Here is a 17,167-nt window from a genome sequence, read left to right on the forward strand (position 1 = left end):
CTAGCTACCTGATTGCCACAAACACCCGCACAGCATAGCAGAGCTTGGCAATCCAAATACTAATCGGCCTAAACTTACAGCTAAGACTGATCCGAACTCTATGAGGCATCTTATTCTTGCTGAAAAATGTAACCAAAAAATGATTTCCAACAGGGAATATTTTAGTATGGTTCTCTGATCTCCTAAGAACATTACTGTCAACTAGGTTGGCTGTTAACATCAACCAGTTTGAAGAAAAAGACCATTAGAAAAGTAAAAAAGAAAGAGGAGGAATCAGAACCCCCAAAACTGGCATATGCAGAAACAAATCTTTGCCCTAAAACATATCATGCATTCATCATTCATGCATCACATGTGTGCTCGGCTCCTCGCAATTTGCAAGCAAATATAGCAAAAAACTGCGAAGTAATCAATATATCATTTTTAACTTAATAAAGCTGTACATGCTAATCCACACATCTTTTTGAACTGAAGCAAAGGAGTAGCCATAGTATCCTCAGGGCCTAAACAGAAGAATTTAAGCTGTAGATGCTAGTTTTGCATATCCCAAATCACTCTACAAATTAAGCAGTTTGCTATTCTTGTCATCACCTTCAGTTGACCTGTTCAGCGGTGAGAAACTCAAGCAGTAGTCACTTCACCTGCACACAAAAAAAATGTGTTCACAAGCATTCCCAAAAGGATCTATGATATGAAGTATAATAGTTGGAAGCTAACAAAAAATCTGTTTCTGGTCACAAAGAGCATACAGGGTGCTGTAAGAAAATAAAATACGAACATATTATTCAGAGTGAAAGAGGTCTGCAGCTTGTCCCTGCTATGAACACATTTAATTTAACAGCAGTAATGAGACAAAATAAACATGAAAAATATATCTAATCATAGATAGAAAGGGGTCATAACTAGGCATATCATCAAATGTTAATTGCATATCTGAAAAAATGTTTTACCATCATCATCTTCATCATCTGAGAGGTACTCTTTGAGCCAATCTTTTGCACATATGAGTGCTTCCACCGTTTCTGAACTTAGAGAATTGCGATATTTGTCAATCATTATGCTAGCAGTGTTGAATGTTGATTCAGAGGCCACAGTTGACAATGGAATGGCCAAAAAGTCACGAGACATCTTAGCTAGTACAGGATATTGATCTTGGTTTCTTTTCCACCACCCGAGCACATCAAATTCTTCACCCTCCCTTGAAGGAACCAATGGATCATATAGGTAAGTGTCAACTTCTGGCCTTCTTGAGCACTGTGGCCTTCTTTGGTGCCTAAACAATGCAAATTCCAGCCCCAGTTTGCGTTTTCCAGATAAGAAAGAAAGCGGACTCGCTGAACCACCCACTTCGGGCGATGAAGAAACATTACTTTGATAACTCCTTTGAGGCATGCTTTCATAACGAGAATAATATGCTTTAAACCAAATAAGAGCAGCATTTGCTTTACTATCAGCCACTTCCTCTCCATAAACTTTCATGAGACAATACTTCAAAAAGACTAACTTGTACCGTGGGTCTAACAACGATGCAACCAAAAGGATTTTGTTAGGTTCATCCCAATATTTGTCAAACTTTGACTTCATGTCATCACACAAGACCTTCAAGAATTTATCACTTATGTTTTTTTCATCAAAGAGTAGTTCCCTTATCCCCCAAACCTCTTCAACATACCTATGAGAACTTGGAGAATTATGCTGTGAGAAGACTTTGGTTGCATCAGCAAAATTTTTTAAAAATTTGCACACTCTATCTGCCAAGTTCCATTGCTCAAGGTTGGGTCCTTGAATGTTCTGCAGATTTGCATAGTGGGTCAAGGCATCCTTATACTCAAGAGCTTCTTCAAGCATGTCATAGGTAGAGTTCCACCTCGTAGGAACATCTAGGGTGAATCCCCTCTTAGGCCGAAGATTAAATTGGTGTGGAATGGTATTGAAAATTTGCAGCCGAGAGTTAGATGATGAAATATGCTTAATGACATTCCTAACAGGCTCAATGATATTCTGTATGATTTCCATTCCATCTTGGGCAATCAAGTTTAGAATGTGAGTTGTACACCTCACATGAAGATCGCTACCTTGAAAGGGCATATGTCTCCAAAGAGTATCTTTTAGCTTTTGTATGGCTCCATCATTTGATGTGGCATTATCTAGAGTAAAAGCAAAAGTTCTGTTGGACAGATCCCACTCATGAAGGCAATCCATGATAGTACTATGAATTGCATCAGCATTATGAGGATGAGGAACTTGTTTAAAATTGATGAGATGCTTGTGCAGATTGAACTCTTCATCTATAAAATGTGCAGTCAAACATATGTATCCAAGATTCTGGGCTGACATCCACATATCTGAAGTGAAGCTAACACAAGAATCTATATTGGAAAAACCATCTGCAATCTTTTTCTTCTCTTCTTGATACACTGACATGCAGTCTCTCTTGAGTGTCTGTCGATCATGAACTTCAAGGCTTGGGTGGGCTAATTTCATCATCCTCTTAAAAAACCCATTTTCTATCTTTTTGAAGGAAATATTTGCTGTGATCCAAAATTTAGTCATGAAATCCCCGACTAGCTTTGGATCCAATACTGAACTTCGAACATCTAGACTAGACACACCCTTTGGAAAAATCGAACTACGATCAATATCTGGAGGAAGTTCTTTGCAGGCAGTTGTAATATGGTTCCTTAGATGTGATATTCCAAGACCTTGATGATAAGCCAACTTTGATCTGCAATGGATGCAGATTGCTTTTCCTTCATTTGTTAACTCTTCAAAATGGTTCCATACTGGAGATCTTCTCCTGCTTCCGCGGCCTGAATTCTGTACGACTTCATCAGCTCCCTCATTAAGTAGTGCCAAACTTCCGCTATTAGGCATCCTTTCAGTTGACCTGTTCATAGAATAGTATGTGTTCAGATCGCAGAGTCACGAGCATTCCCAAAACAATAGTGCTATGTTATGCAGGATTACAGTTGGAAGCTAACAATAAAATCTGCATGCATATTATTCAGAGGTATCGTCTATTTCTGGTGACAGAGAGTAGACGGGTGCCATAAAATAAACACGAACAAATTTTTTCTCAAGCCAGTACTTGCGATTTGCTCCTACATTTGTCCACAATATGCCGAACTAGCTAGCTACATCAAGTAATCATTGTTGCACACATCCACTAAGAATCCCTATTGCATATATACGCTAGAAATTTCATAAAACAAAAAAAAAATATTTGCCCAAATAGCACCTCACTTATCTGCTATTTTCTTGCTCTAATGTTAAACAAAACCAACACAATCTCTTTGCTTCGAATGAGAATTTTCTGCAGAGAAAAAAATGGCTACAGTTCAAGATTCTGGAGAAGTTGGGATGAGACAAGGCAAGCCACCTCCTGCAGCCACATGCATGCTAAAATGGTGTGCAGGTGCGGCTTCCGAAAGACCTAGGGGATTGTATTTGTTTGTGTGCCTTCCACATTCATAATTATGATGAGCCAGCCCCAATTCACTTTCTTGTTTGATTCGAATAGGTACAGTTTAGTTGGCATGCAACTCACTTTCTACTCTGCAGTTTTTTCTGCTGCATGCCAACAACTTCCAAGCAGACTAAAACTGAATGTATTCAGAGGAAATGGATGACTCCGGTCAGGTGTTTCAATCTCTCTCTCTGCATCACATAACTAAAATTGAACGTATTCAGAGGAAATAGATTGCTCAGTTGAGGTGTTTCAATCTCTTTGCATCACCACATCTCTGAGATGGATTGGAACTACAATCCACAAGAGATCCACACTAGAGATTGTACCTGGATGGTTATGCTAGCTAACGTGTATGGATGATATGGGGTACTTGAGGGCAGCAAGCATACGGACCTGGACCTTCGAATCGAGATGGAGGATGCCGAGAAGGGGGTACGAATTGAACGCCGACGATCTGTACTTGCTTCACTGGCACGAGCGCCCGCCCCGGTCAACCGTGGCACCTCGCGGCAAGAGCCGATGGATGGAACTATGGAAGGCGCTCGCCCTGACAGCCTCGGTAGGCCCTTGCCTACCTGGAGAGCAGGAGCAGCTGGCGGAAGTGCTGGCGGAGGGGGACGCGAAGAAGGCCAGCCGGCTGCGAGAGCGCCCGCACTGCAGCCGCCGCCGCACGTTCGCCGGCTGGCTGCCGAACGGATGTCCAATAGAATTTGGATTATCCAATTTTTTGTTTTTGTTTTGATCCACACAACAGAGTCTAGCTCAGTCCAAATCCAATGAAGTCCAAGTGATTTCGGTCCAAGTCCAATCCAGGTCTAATCTACACCTCTGATGGTAGTGGTACGGGACGGGCCCCCAAGGACGCATGTTCTGGGGAATAGGAATTGGCCCACGGTCCATTTGCATTTTGGGCCGGAGGTCGTGTTGGATCGAGCTGAATCCTGTCTCTCTGTTTATCGTCAAGTTCGTCTCAGCAACTGAAGAAAGGATCAAAATATGCTCATTAATTGAAGGAGAGAGAGAGAGAGAGAGAGAGAGAGAGAGAGAGAGAGAGAGAGAGAGAGAGGGGCAGTGTTCACCGTAATATGCATCCCCCGTTCTAAAAACACTACAATTTTAGATACGAATCTAGATAAACATTTGTCTAAACTAACACGTACAATTATATTCTTTTTATGAAGGAGGGATTCATGAGTTATGACTAGTACACTGGAGACCAAGTCACCATGCATCTCTAGCTAACCGTTGGTGCCGCGATGAAGCTGAATCGGTCCAGAAACGAGTTCCACTTCCACCCAACAAATAAAGACGAACAAAACAACGTCAGCGTCAGCCGTCACATTCTTGCCTCCTCTGCTGACGAGAGCAATCAGGGTCTCTTTTCCCCTATGAAGGAGGAGGATGCCTGCCGTCTCACCTCAGCTCAGATTTTTTGAGTGGTTGAGCTGAGCTTTTTAGCAAGAAATCCTTGGTAATTAATGGGCTATCTATTAGCATTCGTATAGATGCACTCATAAGACCAGCCCTAGTCGTCTTCGCTGCGTCAAGGACATATATATCTTTTAAAACGCCTGAGTCTTAATACGATTCAGAGCACCGAAATTCCCCTAGATACAACATGCGAAAAATATAGGAATCTAGGTAATATAGAGACGTGCAAGAAAAAAGAAAAAAAAAAAGACGCCGATCTCATGTTAGATCTGCTCTGAATTTTCTATGACTTCAGCCCTTCAACTTACAACGTATATTCCATTGTTCAAAAAGGCATATATATAGTAAACACTAGTAGAGAACAGACCTTTGATTCTCGATCAAAATGGACTCTAGTCCTGGAATTTTTTGCGCCCGGGACTAGAGATACCTTTAGTCCTGGTTGGTGGCTCCAACCGGGACTAAAGGTCCCTACCCAACGGCTACTGCGCCAGACAGAGGTGGCAGGGACCTTTAGTCCCGGTTGGAGCCACCAACCGGGACTAAAGGTATACTTTTACTCCCGGTTGGTGGCTCCAACCGGGAGTAAAGGTCTACTCCCGGGCCGTGGCTGCGCCCGGGGTTAGAAAGTTACCTTTAGTCCCGGTTGGAGCCACCAACCAGGACTAAAGGTCCCCCTTTATATCCCGGCCGTCTCCTTCTTTCCCAAGCCCGAGCTCAGCACATTTTGAAGCTCACTGCAGTAGTGTTCTTGCTTCCTCCCTCCCTCCATTGTTCCTCCATCCATTCTTCGATTTCTCCATCGATTTATTCGATTTCTCCGTCGATTCTTCAGTTGTAAAGGTTACCAATCTCATACTCTCATTTTTCACCATTGTCTTATCTCATTTTGTTTACTATATATATATGGTTCTTTATTGTGGTTTTTTTCATTTGTAAGCAATTTGAGTTCAAAATCACTTCAAGCTTGCATATTTACATGAAAGAAGGTTAAAGTAGCTAGTTGAACTTGCGGACCGTGTTCATCACGGCGACCATGTTCTTTGCCGAGCGGTAACGGACGTTAAGGAGGAGCTTTGATTCTACGAGGGAGAGCGGCAACGGTCGTGGAAGACCGTGTTCCCTTCCTCGTAGAATCGGAGCTCTTCCTTGACCAAGTACGGTGCCGTCCGATGGAGAAATGCTCGCCGAGATGATCACGTAAGCAAGTTCAACTAGTACGGATGGTTATTTATTCACATGTCCCGATATCGTTGCAGTAGTCTGTCAATCACCATATTTTTTATTTTAACTTTTTATGAAATGAAAAACTTAGAAAATAGTTAAAAAATTATAGAAAATCCGTACTAGTTGAACTTGCGGACCGTGTTCAGCTCGGCGAGCATGTTCTCTGTCGAGCGGTAACGAACATCAAGGAGGAGCTTTGATTCTACGAGGGAGAGCGACAACGGTCGTGGAAGACCGTGTTCCCTTCCTCGTAGAATCGGAGCTCTTCCTTAACCAAGTACGATGCCGTTCGGTGGAGAAATGCTCGCCGAGATGATCACGTAAGCAAGTTCAACTAGTACGGATGGTTATTTATTCACATGTCCCGATATCGTCGCAGTAGTCTGTCAATCACCGTACTTTTTATTTTAACTTTTTATGAAATAAAAAACTTAGAAAATAGTTAGAAAATTATAGAAAATCCGTACTAGTTGAACTTGCGGACCGTGTTTAGCTCGACGAGCATATTCTCTGTCGAGCGGTAACGGACATCAAGGAGGAGCTTTGATTCTACGAGGGAGAGCGACAACGGTCGTGGAAGACCGTGTTCCCTTCCTCGTAGAATCGGAGCTCTTCCTTGACCAAGTACGGTGCCGTCCGGTGGAGAAATGCTCGCCGAGATGATCACGTAAGCAAGGTCAACTAGTATGGATGGTTATTTATTAAAACATGTTTTTGAGCTATAGTGTATTAAAAAATGAGTATAGAGATATAGATAATTTTATAGTTTCTTAATTTTATTTGTTTATAAAATAAGAAATTTATAGTGTATTAAAAATGAGTATAGAGAGTAGATGGCAACTGCTTCATTGTTTAGAGATATAGATAATTTTATAGTTTCTTAATTTTATTTGTTTATAAAATGAGAAATTTATAGTGTATTAAAAAATGAGTATAGAGAGTAGATGGCAACAGCTTTCGGGTCCTCGGTCTCTCATGGGTTTTCAAAGCGACTTAGGCCGGGCCTCCCTCTCATTCCATGCGGCAAGTGTCGTGATGAGACAAAGATTGTGATGGAGTACCGAGTGAAGAAGGAGGGTCCCAACAAGGATCGTATCTTCTACAAGTGTCCGGATCGCAATGTGAGTTATTTTATCGTATTTAATGATTATGGTTAGTTTATACCTATTTTCATGATGGTTGTGATTAAAGTTCTAATTTTTTGTTTTAATTTCAGTGAGATGGCAGTGGACGATGTTCAGGCTTCTACTGGGAGGCGATCATCATAGTGCTCTGTACGATGACATTGTGTTGGAAGGCGAGGCTGCATCCACACCATTTCCAAGGAGATCTCCAATGCCGCAGCTGCCACCTCCAAGGAGGTCTTCAACGCCGCTACCACCACCTCCAAGGAGGTCTCCAACGCCTCCCCCGCCCCCGCTTACTAAGAAGCCTAGCAAGAGGCCAGCCCCACAAACGAAGAACCAGTCCCCGCCGACAAAGAAAGCCACCGTGAAACCAAGGGCTATTCCCAAAATAATATCTGAAGAGAAGGAAGAATGAATTGATGCATATAAAAAAGATATGTCTAGATTCTATGACAAACTTAAAAAGAATCAAGAAGCAATGAGAAACCCGGAGAAACCATACTTCTTCGTAGCTCCAGATATTCTAATAAAAAGTGTGGCTTCTTACCAGCAACAATAGCGGGAATCTCGTAAGCCGTCCAAATCAACGTTAACGGACTATGACCGCACTCTCACCAAATCAATTGAGGCGGCACAGAAAAAGAAACGGACAGGGAAAGGAGTTGCCCAACTCGAACAACAAGCGCACCAATCAGTCCCCCCGCTAGTTGTTGGTAATGAATATGGTTCGAATTTAGGATTAATGCATTAGGCAAACATACCTTCGGATGTCGATTTGGATCACCTTGGTGAATTTATTGATGAGACTGGTCTCGACCTTTACCAGATGTTTGGTGATGGAAACATTGAGAGTGCGGTGAAGGTTGATATTTAGAAGAAAAAATTTGTACTAGACCAGAGTCTATACAACCCTTAAGCCTTATCTGATCTGGGGACGCAAATGTACCTGGTAAACAAGTGGTACATGCAGGCGTCTACCGGTGGAGACTTCTGCGTTGGTGTCAGAATTAGAGACGAACATTGGTTTCGTGGCGATGATGTTATGTATGTTGACTTTGCAGAATTTCATCAACTATGCCACCTGACCTCTCTGGACAAAGTTATCATTAGCTGCTATTGCCTGTAAGTAATAATTCTTTCGATCTATTATTAAACTCATCATATGTGTGTATATGCATATAAATTATCCTAACAAGTACTATATATATGCAGATTTACAATGACAGAGCTTAGAAAGGAAGGCTACAATAAAATTGGTTTTGTTGATCCCCATATAGTATTCAAAGATCCAGTTATTCCAAAGACTAATTGGAAGTCTGAGTCAGAGAGTAACCTCATGAACTTCTTAGTGAACCAACGCCACAAGAAGGATATACTCTTTCCCTACAACTTCAAGTGAGTGTTAATAATGTCGATCATCCTTAATGGCTCATATGTTGATTCTAGTTAATTAATGAGTGTTATGCGTTATATCCTATAAACACATGCAGCAATCACTGGATATTGATGGACATCGATCTGGTGAAAAGTCACTTGATAATCTATGACTCGATGAGAAAACCACAACAAGACTACTAAGATATGATAGATATTATCCAGAGGTAATTTCAGTATCTCTAGCAACTATATATACACACAAACATGATGATTAACTATATCTGATGACGTGGCAAATTTTTTATTGGGCAGTGTTTGGAAAACCTTTATTGAGAAGCAACACATGGGAAAATGCAAAGCGCCACTGAATGTAATCCCTTTGAAAGTAAGTCCCCTAAATCGCATCATCTTTATTAATTAAACATATAGCTTTCACCGGATCACTAGATTGGATGACAAATCTTTTTCTCGTAAAGTGGTGTCTGAGGCAGGAACAGGGGAACAAGTACTGTAGTTACTATGTTTGCAAGTTTATCAAGGTGGTCTCCCAAAGAACTCCTACAGAGAGACTCAAAGTACGTTAAAAATACATTATATATTCATTTAATTATTATTATTGATTGTGTTACTATATCTTTATATATATATATATGTACATATATTAATTTATTTTCCTTTAATTCAAACCTGTAGACTCGATGGTTGGAGGAAAAGGTCATACGGCAAGACCAAATCAAAGCAATTCAAGAGTCTATAGCCGGATTTTTTTAATGAGCAGGTCATCGATTCCAAGGGCGAGTTCTACTTCGACCCAACACTGCCATGGAAGCCAAGCTAGAGGATGAGAGGAAACTTGTTATATCACAACAACTGTAATGCAATCTTTTTGTAATATATGCACATGAAATAATATAATGTAAAATACACATATGCATGCATGCATGTAAATATATATATGATGCATGCATATATATATATATATATAATTAGCGCGTATATATATATTTCTATGCTTGAATTGTGTGATTTAATACGTTCATTGTGCTTGAACCGAAACATACTATACGCGCATATAAATGTATAATTAGCAGCGTACAATACGACTTCAGAAACCTATTTTGAAAAGAAAACAAAAAAATAAAAAGAAAATAAAAAAACCTTTAGTCCCGGTTCGTATTACCAACCGGAACTAAAGGTGCCAACCATCGTGGCATGTCAGGAGGCACCTTTAGTCCCGGTTCCTGACCCGGGACTAAAGGACCACCTTTAGTCCCGGATGCTTGCTCCCGGGTGGGGAACCAGGACTAGAGAGGGTTCCCCACCGGGAGTAAAGCTCTGTTCTCTGCCAGTGAAAAAAATCCACCGATCCTTTGTTGAGTTTGTTTCAAAGGCAGGCTGTTGATCTTGGATACAAGCAGGCATCTCTAGCTAACCGTTGGTGTTACGAGTCACGCCTAAGCTGAACCAGTCCAAAAGCTAGTTCCAGTTCCACCCAACGAAGAGTCAAAACAGCGTCAGCGTCAGCTTGTTGCTTCCTCTCCTCTTCCTTCGTTTCAACTCCTTTGCTGACGAGAGCAAACAACTTTTCCCCCCTATGGGCCGGGCCTGGTCCAGTGTAGCTCCTGATGCTTTATATATCTTTGAAGCTGAGTAGTCTTAAAACGCTAATTCGGAGCGCCGGAATTTCCCTAGATACAACGTGCGGAAAATATAGGAATCTAGGTATATAGAGAGAGGTGCAAGAAAAAAAAATCAAGAGGTTGGATCCCATATGTTAGATTTCCTCTAATTTTTCTATGACTTAAGCCATTCAGCCCATTCTATAGAAAATGTATATAGTGTTTACAAAGTAGATTCCATTGTTCAAAAAGGCATATATATATATATATATATATATATATATATATATATATATATATATATATATATATATATATATATATATATATATATATATATATATATATATATACGAAAAATCCACTGATCCTTTGTTCTACAGGCAGGGTGTGATCTTGAATACAAGCAAGCATGTTAATTTGATTGATAAATCAACTGAAAATAACAGCATGAAAGAATGCAGAAATCGACAAGAAAGAAAACAAACAGCAAGGGAGCACGCTAGTCAATACTGAAAGCAAAAATGAAAAAAAGAAACGTATGCGAAGAAAGGGAAAGGACAGTGCCTGCCCAAAGTGCGTGCAAGAAAGCAGAGATGTACTACTAGTCCAAAAGATCTGACCGATGACCAATGTATAATCGTCTTGTGCCCGAGAGTGTGTTTAGTTGGGTGAAAGTTGAAATTTGGGTACTGTAGCATTTTCGTTTTTATTTGATCAATAGTGTTCAATCATGGATTAATTAGGCTTAAAACGTTCGTCTCGTAATTTTCAACCAAACTGTGCAATTAGTTTTTTTCATCTACATTTAATGCTCAATACACGTATCACAAGATTTGATGTGATGAGTACTGTAACACTTTTTTGGAATTTGGGGTCCCAACTAAACACGCGCGGAAGATGGTGGGTAGCTAGGTAGAGTCAGTGCAATGGTCAGAGCCCCTAGCGGCAGTGCGTGCGTACGTACGGAGTATATATACTCGGATCTCTGACAGGGTCAAGCAATGCAAGCCGCAAAATCCACTGACACTGACCCAAAGTCTCAAGTCGTACCAAACCATTTTCACACACGCTACATAGGAGGAGTACGTAGCTCTCAAAGCAAGGGGGCGGGATCAATCAATGTACTTATAATAATAAGGCCCTGTTTAGTTCAAAAACATTTTCACCCTAAAATGTCATATCGAATTTTGCGGCACATGCATGGAGTACTAAATGTAGATAAAAAAAACTAATTGCACAGTTGGGTGAGAAATCGCGAGACGAAACTTTCGAACCTAATTAGTCCATAATTAGACACTAACGGTCAAATACAAATGAAAGTGCTACAGTAGCCAAAACCGAAAAATTTCGTCAACTAAATATGCCCTAACAACGTGCTGGGCCATGGTAAAAGGGACATGCGTGCAGTACACTAATACCACCAGCTAAATAAATTAAGTTGACTAGCTAAATTTGGTAATTGGTTTAAGGATTTTTTTTCTTCCAAAAAAGACACCCTATATAGTCTATTGATATAGCATTTGAAGGAATAGTCAGCTAGAAAGGATTTAGAGGCGGGTCACATTATAGCCCATCTCCTAATATATTTGTAGAGTACCATGATTGTCCGTAACACCAACTACCTCTAAAAATAGAAGACATTTAATTTCTAAAAGCGTTCGAAAGCACCATCCACTTCTAAAAATCGATTTTTAGAGACGAGTTGTATTGTTTTAGAGAGATAGCTGGTGATGGAGCCACCTCTGGGACAAAAAAAGAAGAAGCCACCTCTCTTCTACGTAGTAGTGATATAGATGGTTGTGCAAATAGTAAAAGCTATACACTTTTAGTACCACCTCTAGATGAAAAATAATTACTACATCCAAATTTTTTTTTGTAAGTTGAGTTATTTTAAGTCTAGCCAAGTTTATAGAGAAGATTGTCAACACTTACGATATCAAATAGGTAAATATGCTATGAGAATATATGTTTTATAACGAATCTAATAATATTTATTTGGCAGTGCAAAGATGGTATATGTTATGGACCGCGCGTTGGCGATGTAGGAAACGCTGTGAGTAAGGCTGGATAACGAGCTGGCTCGGCTCGGTCTGGCTCGTTAAGATAACGAGCTAGCTTGGCTCGGCTCGTTATCCTAACGAGCCAGAAAGCCAGCTCGGCTCGGCTCGTTAAGCTCGCGAGCCAGGTATAAAAAATACACAAAATATAATATTTGCATTTATCTAAAGTTTGAGAATAATAATAATACAAAAGAAATGCATCTAGATCAGTTACCAGTTAATTTATAGGGTCTAGACCAGTTATCAGTCAATTGTAAAGTGCAAGACACGAAGTAATACAAAAACTAATATAAGTTTTGATACTTTTTTCCTGGAAGCTTGGCTCGTTTAGCTCGCGAGCGGCTCACGAGCTGGCTCGAGTTGGCTCGTTATAGCTAACGAGCTAAAATCTTGGCTCAGCTCGACTCGAGCCAGCCACGAACCGAGCGAGCTAACGAGCTTCGAGTTTTTCATCTAGCCTTAGTTTTGAGTGTAACCAAAATCTATCAAAAATCTAGCTAGCAGATTAATAATTAGTATATTCCTACATGCAAGTGGAGGCAGTGAAAGCGCCAGTTACGTTGCATGCATTCTTTTGGCGCTTATATGCGCAACCGTACTTTGACAGTTTGACTCAAGGTCAAGGGCTACCAAATCAAATACACTAAGGGCACGTTTGGTTGCCTTCTCTGGACTGCCTGCATCGCATCCGGCATGCAGGCTACCGGCGGCCAGGCTCTGGTAATACAATTATCGGTGTTTGGCTATTTGGGTGTGCAGATACAAGATCCAGAAAGTTGTTTGGTTGACAGAGAATACAGCGTGGGGACCGCATGGAAGCGCCTCGCCACCACGAGCGCGCGTGCCGGAGAAACGACTTCCGACTGCGTTTCCTGGAGCCTGGCCGGCGGGGGTTGATTGCATGAGTCGGGACTGGCCCAAGGTGAGATGCAGGCATCCAAACGCATGTTTCTTGTATCTCGGCAGCCTGTCCCAGCCATACGCGGGCAACCAAACACGCCCTAAACACACCCTAAGAGCATCTCTAAGACCCTTCCTAAATTTCACTTTCTAAATCATCATTTGGAGAGCCACTTACATAAAAATCGCTCTCTATATAGTTTCTATATCTCATGCGCACTCTAGAGAGTCATTCTCGTCTTCTATTTTTGGCTAGCAAAAAATCCAGAATAGAAAATAGATATATTTGGATGACCATTTAGAAAAACTGTTGAAGGGTAATTTTTCATCAAAATCTCTATTCCTAGCATTTAGGAAGGATATAGAGAGTCTCCTGGAGATGCTCTAGTATATATAATAGTAGTATATTGAAGCAGTATATATAATACTGTGGCGTGTTATTGTTCACAAATTTGGAGTGTCGATCGACGAGCTACGAGCCGACGGCTACAAGCCAACATATATACTCCTATAATGTATATTGTCAAAGACATAGCTTTCAATTTCATATATACTATTACAAGCCAACATATATACTCTTATATATAGTCAAAGACTTGGCTTTCATATATATGACTGGTGTTGAATTAATAATGATGATGTTTGGATGGGATCAAACTATCAAAGCAAGTTGGCACGTCAAAAATTCAAAATGCATGCGTTCAACTCTGTACAAGTCGTCGCAGTTTGTCATTCCTCTCCCAAGGGCCAAGGACATTATTAATTTCGTTTATATCTTACAATATATACTTGGAGTACGTACATGAAAAGTTTTATTTATGTGGCCCCCAATCTGCCAATAGTTTGTTTTCGTGCGTGCATGGGTTTTGCAGGCCATGGTGTGTGTGTGTGTGTGTATGCATGCACACGAGAGAGAATTTGCACGCACGGGGGCATGTGGTCTCCGATCACATTATTTGACCAATCGAGGAGATCGAGTTGGTCACTCACGGATTCAGGATTCTGCTAATAATACTTTAATTTTGGTCGCACGCACTTAGTAGACATTAATTCATCTTCAAGGTAGTCATGCACTAGCTATTTGATTCCAAGGCACGGTTGAGCAGTCTACGGGTGCATGCTTGTATTTTTCTAGATTTATTTTAGAAATTAAAGGCGCTATTCTTTCAGTGATAGACGCCGTGCCCTTCAACATCGATGAGTGAAATGATCCACGATTTTCTCGAAGGGAAATCCACAGATTACATAATAATGTGATAGTCCAGGACGACTAAGCTGTCACATTATCATTATTCAATTGATACCACAATTCATACATCGCGGAATTACAAGTTTACAAGATATTACAACACTTGGTAACATATATAAGTATAACGTATACTAGTGGAAACGCACACAGATCAGCAACAGAGTAGACATAGCGCATCGGCGGATGAAGGCTCCTCTTTCACGGGCAATCATCAGAGTAGGCGTAGAGTATCAGCGGGCGTAGACTTCATCTCCTCAACCAAACTTGAGCGTAGGAACAAGACCACCTAATCCTTCTAATCTCCATTGTCGTCGTCGTAGATGACATCCAAACCTGCCAATATCATTCAGTACGATTTGTACTGGCCACTGGCTCCCGCCCTATGCTTTGCGTTGCTTTGTGATAAGTGGAATACAAGGGTAGAGCAAAAAGCCTATTTATAGCTGTAGTTTTCCTATACAAGTTCATCAATATTTTATAATAGTTCATCAAGTTTTAACCCATCTCATCCACACACATTCTCCCATCCCATCACACCATCTCACCACAATCTCACTCTCTAGACGGTAAGGACGACTCCCTCTTGTACCTTGCCTTAACGGCCATCAGCCGAAATCTAACAAAACCCAAGGGGAGAAGAAGAAAGGACACATCTCACTAATCAAGGGAAGCGTATGTCATAGGAATGTCCATATCCGTGGACACGGCTATACGTATAGATCGATCAACTCTGCAGAGCTTGTATACCTAGAACCACAAGATCACCATCATCGGTGGTGCCCCGCCTAGTCTGATACCGGGCTACCTTCCAACCGGTGCGATGCCACCCTACCACTCAGCCCTGGGCCACCCCGGAGTCCACCGGCACGCCGAGACTATAAGACGTAGTACCAGACCCCAGAGGTCACTACGCTATCTTAGGAGGGTGTGAGCCGTACGACCGTACCTCCCTACACTATCCACTTCCAATCTAGCAGTGGTGGCACCATCCTAGTTGGTCAGCATCCGTCCCCCGCCCATTCAGGAACGAGTGGCGTGCACGTAGGGTCCTATGATCCGGTTCTCTCGATATACCAGTCCGTAGGGGGACCAGACAAGACATCTTCTCAATGGGGATAACCAACACCCCGTGCTTCAACAGCACCTCCATCCTGGGAACTTGCCCCACAGAGAGTTGCCTCCTCGGGATATACTCTTCACACAAGTACCCACCACAGGTAGCTCTCATAGGGGATGCCTAGGTCACACCCCCTGGCAAGACTCGTCCAATGACTCGTTGTAGAATTCTATCTGGTCGACTCGACCCTCACCACACACCCAAGACGCACGCCAAGATCTCCCCTGTTATTACCACATTATCGGCACCATGTGCCTTATCTGCTCACAAATAATCCTCCACCAAGCATCATATCACAGATATAATGCATAGTAGAAGTAAGCAGTAAGTAGGATGCGAGCATCTATCCTATCAGCGGGTGTGCAGGGGTAAGGGTTGCGTCAGGGTAAAGGCTTCGAGCAATTCTACCATGCAACCTATCATAGATCATCTGCATAAAAGTAAAGCGCTAGCAACTACATTATTGCATGTCTAATAGGATTCTACGAGGTTGGGTAGGACGTGACACCTGTTGACTAGTCATCTCCGAGATCCTCAGTGTACTCGTAGTCGTTCCCCTCCAAGTCCTTCTGTCGTTCACGTGTCCTCCCTCCAACAGGTTCCAGTCATCGTTATCCTTGATGCAACTACCGCAATGGAGCAACAAATAAGGCGAAAGAGCAATCAACCACAAACCAAGAAATACTGCGAATAAAGAGGCAATAGCACATGAAAAGATTGAATAACACCAAAAGAACACTGAAGGAAAAAATGACTTAGCCCTCACGGAAGATGTCCGATCCTTGGGCCTGAAAGATGCAGAAGTAGTTGTTCGCTAAGCACAAGCTTAAGTCATAGCCTAGCTAGTACTTCTGGAGTCGATCATGTCGACCTGTATGGCTCCAAGACTAATGGCATAGACCCTAGCTTAACTTAAGCAAACACTAAGGAAACAAGGATAGCCCTCACGAAGTGAGTCCGTTTTCCTCAGGCTTAAAAGGGGGCGAGGAAGAAGGTCTACTAGGCACGACCATGTCACATCCTCGGTATAGATGGCACTCTAATGGTCGATCGGGTCGACTCTCGTGGTTTCAAGAATACAACATGGACCTAAGCTTCACCAACAGGAAATGATAGTCTGGTCTTTGATCTGATCGTCATGGATAAAGATGGAATCGAACAGAGCGGGCTAAATGGAAAAAAGAGTTGTTCCAGTGTCTCTCAATCGGTATGCCATTGTAATTAACAAGAACCAAAGAGAGGCTGGAACAGGAGGAGAAAGAGAGGGAGGTGGTCTACCTTTCCAATTCACATGCTATGGCAAAAAGCATGGCATCGGAAGGAGCGACACACAAGAGAACCCAAACGAGAATACAAACGCCCAAATCCACTCGTAGGGTACCAAGACCTACATGCACTAAATGGCACTAGGACACCCCTAGGGTCTTAGCGGTGCGGTTGTCACCGCGAGAACCTAGAGAGTGCGAAGGTCTAAAATAGGTACAAGCATACAAGGGGCTCGAGCATGAAAGAGCCAAAGGAGGTGAAATACGGATTCACCTTCCTTTGATCTGCTCGCCATAGCAATCGATGGGAATCAAAGGAATGG

General features: G+C 41.8%; 1 protein-coding gene across 1 annotated transcript; it reads right to left on the reverse strand.

Annotated features, from left to right (window-relative positions):
* Positions 1 to 365: 365 nt before the first annotated feature.
* Positions 366 to 4,159, reverse strand: LOC136481402 (zinc finger BED domain-containing protein RICESLEEPER 2-like). Its single transcript, XM_066478753.1, has 3 exons — positions 3,863 to 4,159; positions 951 to 2,887; positions 366 to 641 (listed from the first exon to the last, which is right to left on the reverse strand). The coding sequence occupies exons 2-3, from the start codon at positions 2,872 to 2,874 to the stop codon at positions 622 to 624; spliced, it is 1,944 nt and encodes a 647-aa protein (XP_066334850.1). The 5' UTR covers positions 2,875 to 2,887; positions 3,863 to 4,159; the 3' UTR covers positions 366 to 621.
* Positions 4,160 to 17,167: the final 13,008 nt, after the last annotated feature.

Source organism: Miscanthus floridulus, chromosome 9 (assembly GCF_019320115.1).
Source record: "Miscanthus floridulus cultivar M001 chromosome 9, ASM1932011v1, whole genome shotgun sequence".
NCBI classification, from domain to species: Eukaryota; Viridiplantae; Streptophyta; class Magnoliopsida; order Poales; family Poaceae; genus Miscanthus; species Miscanthus floridulus.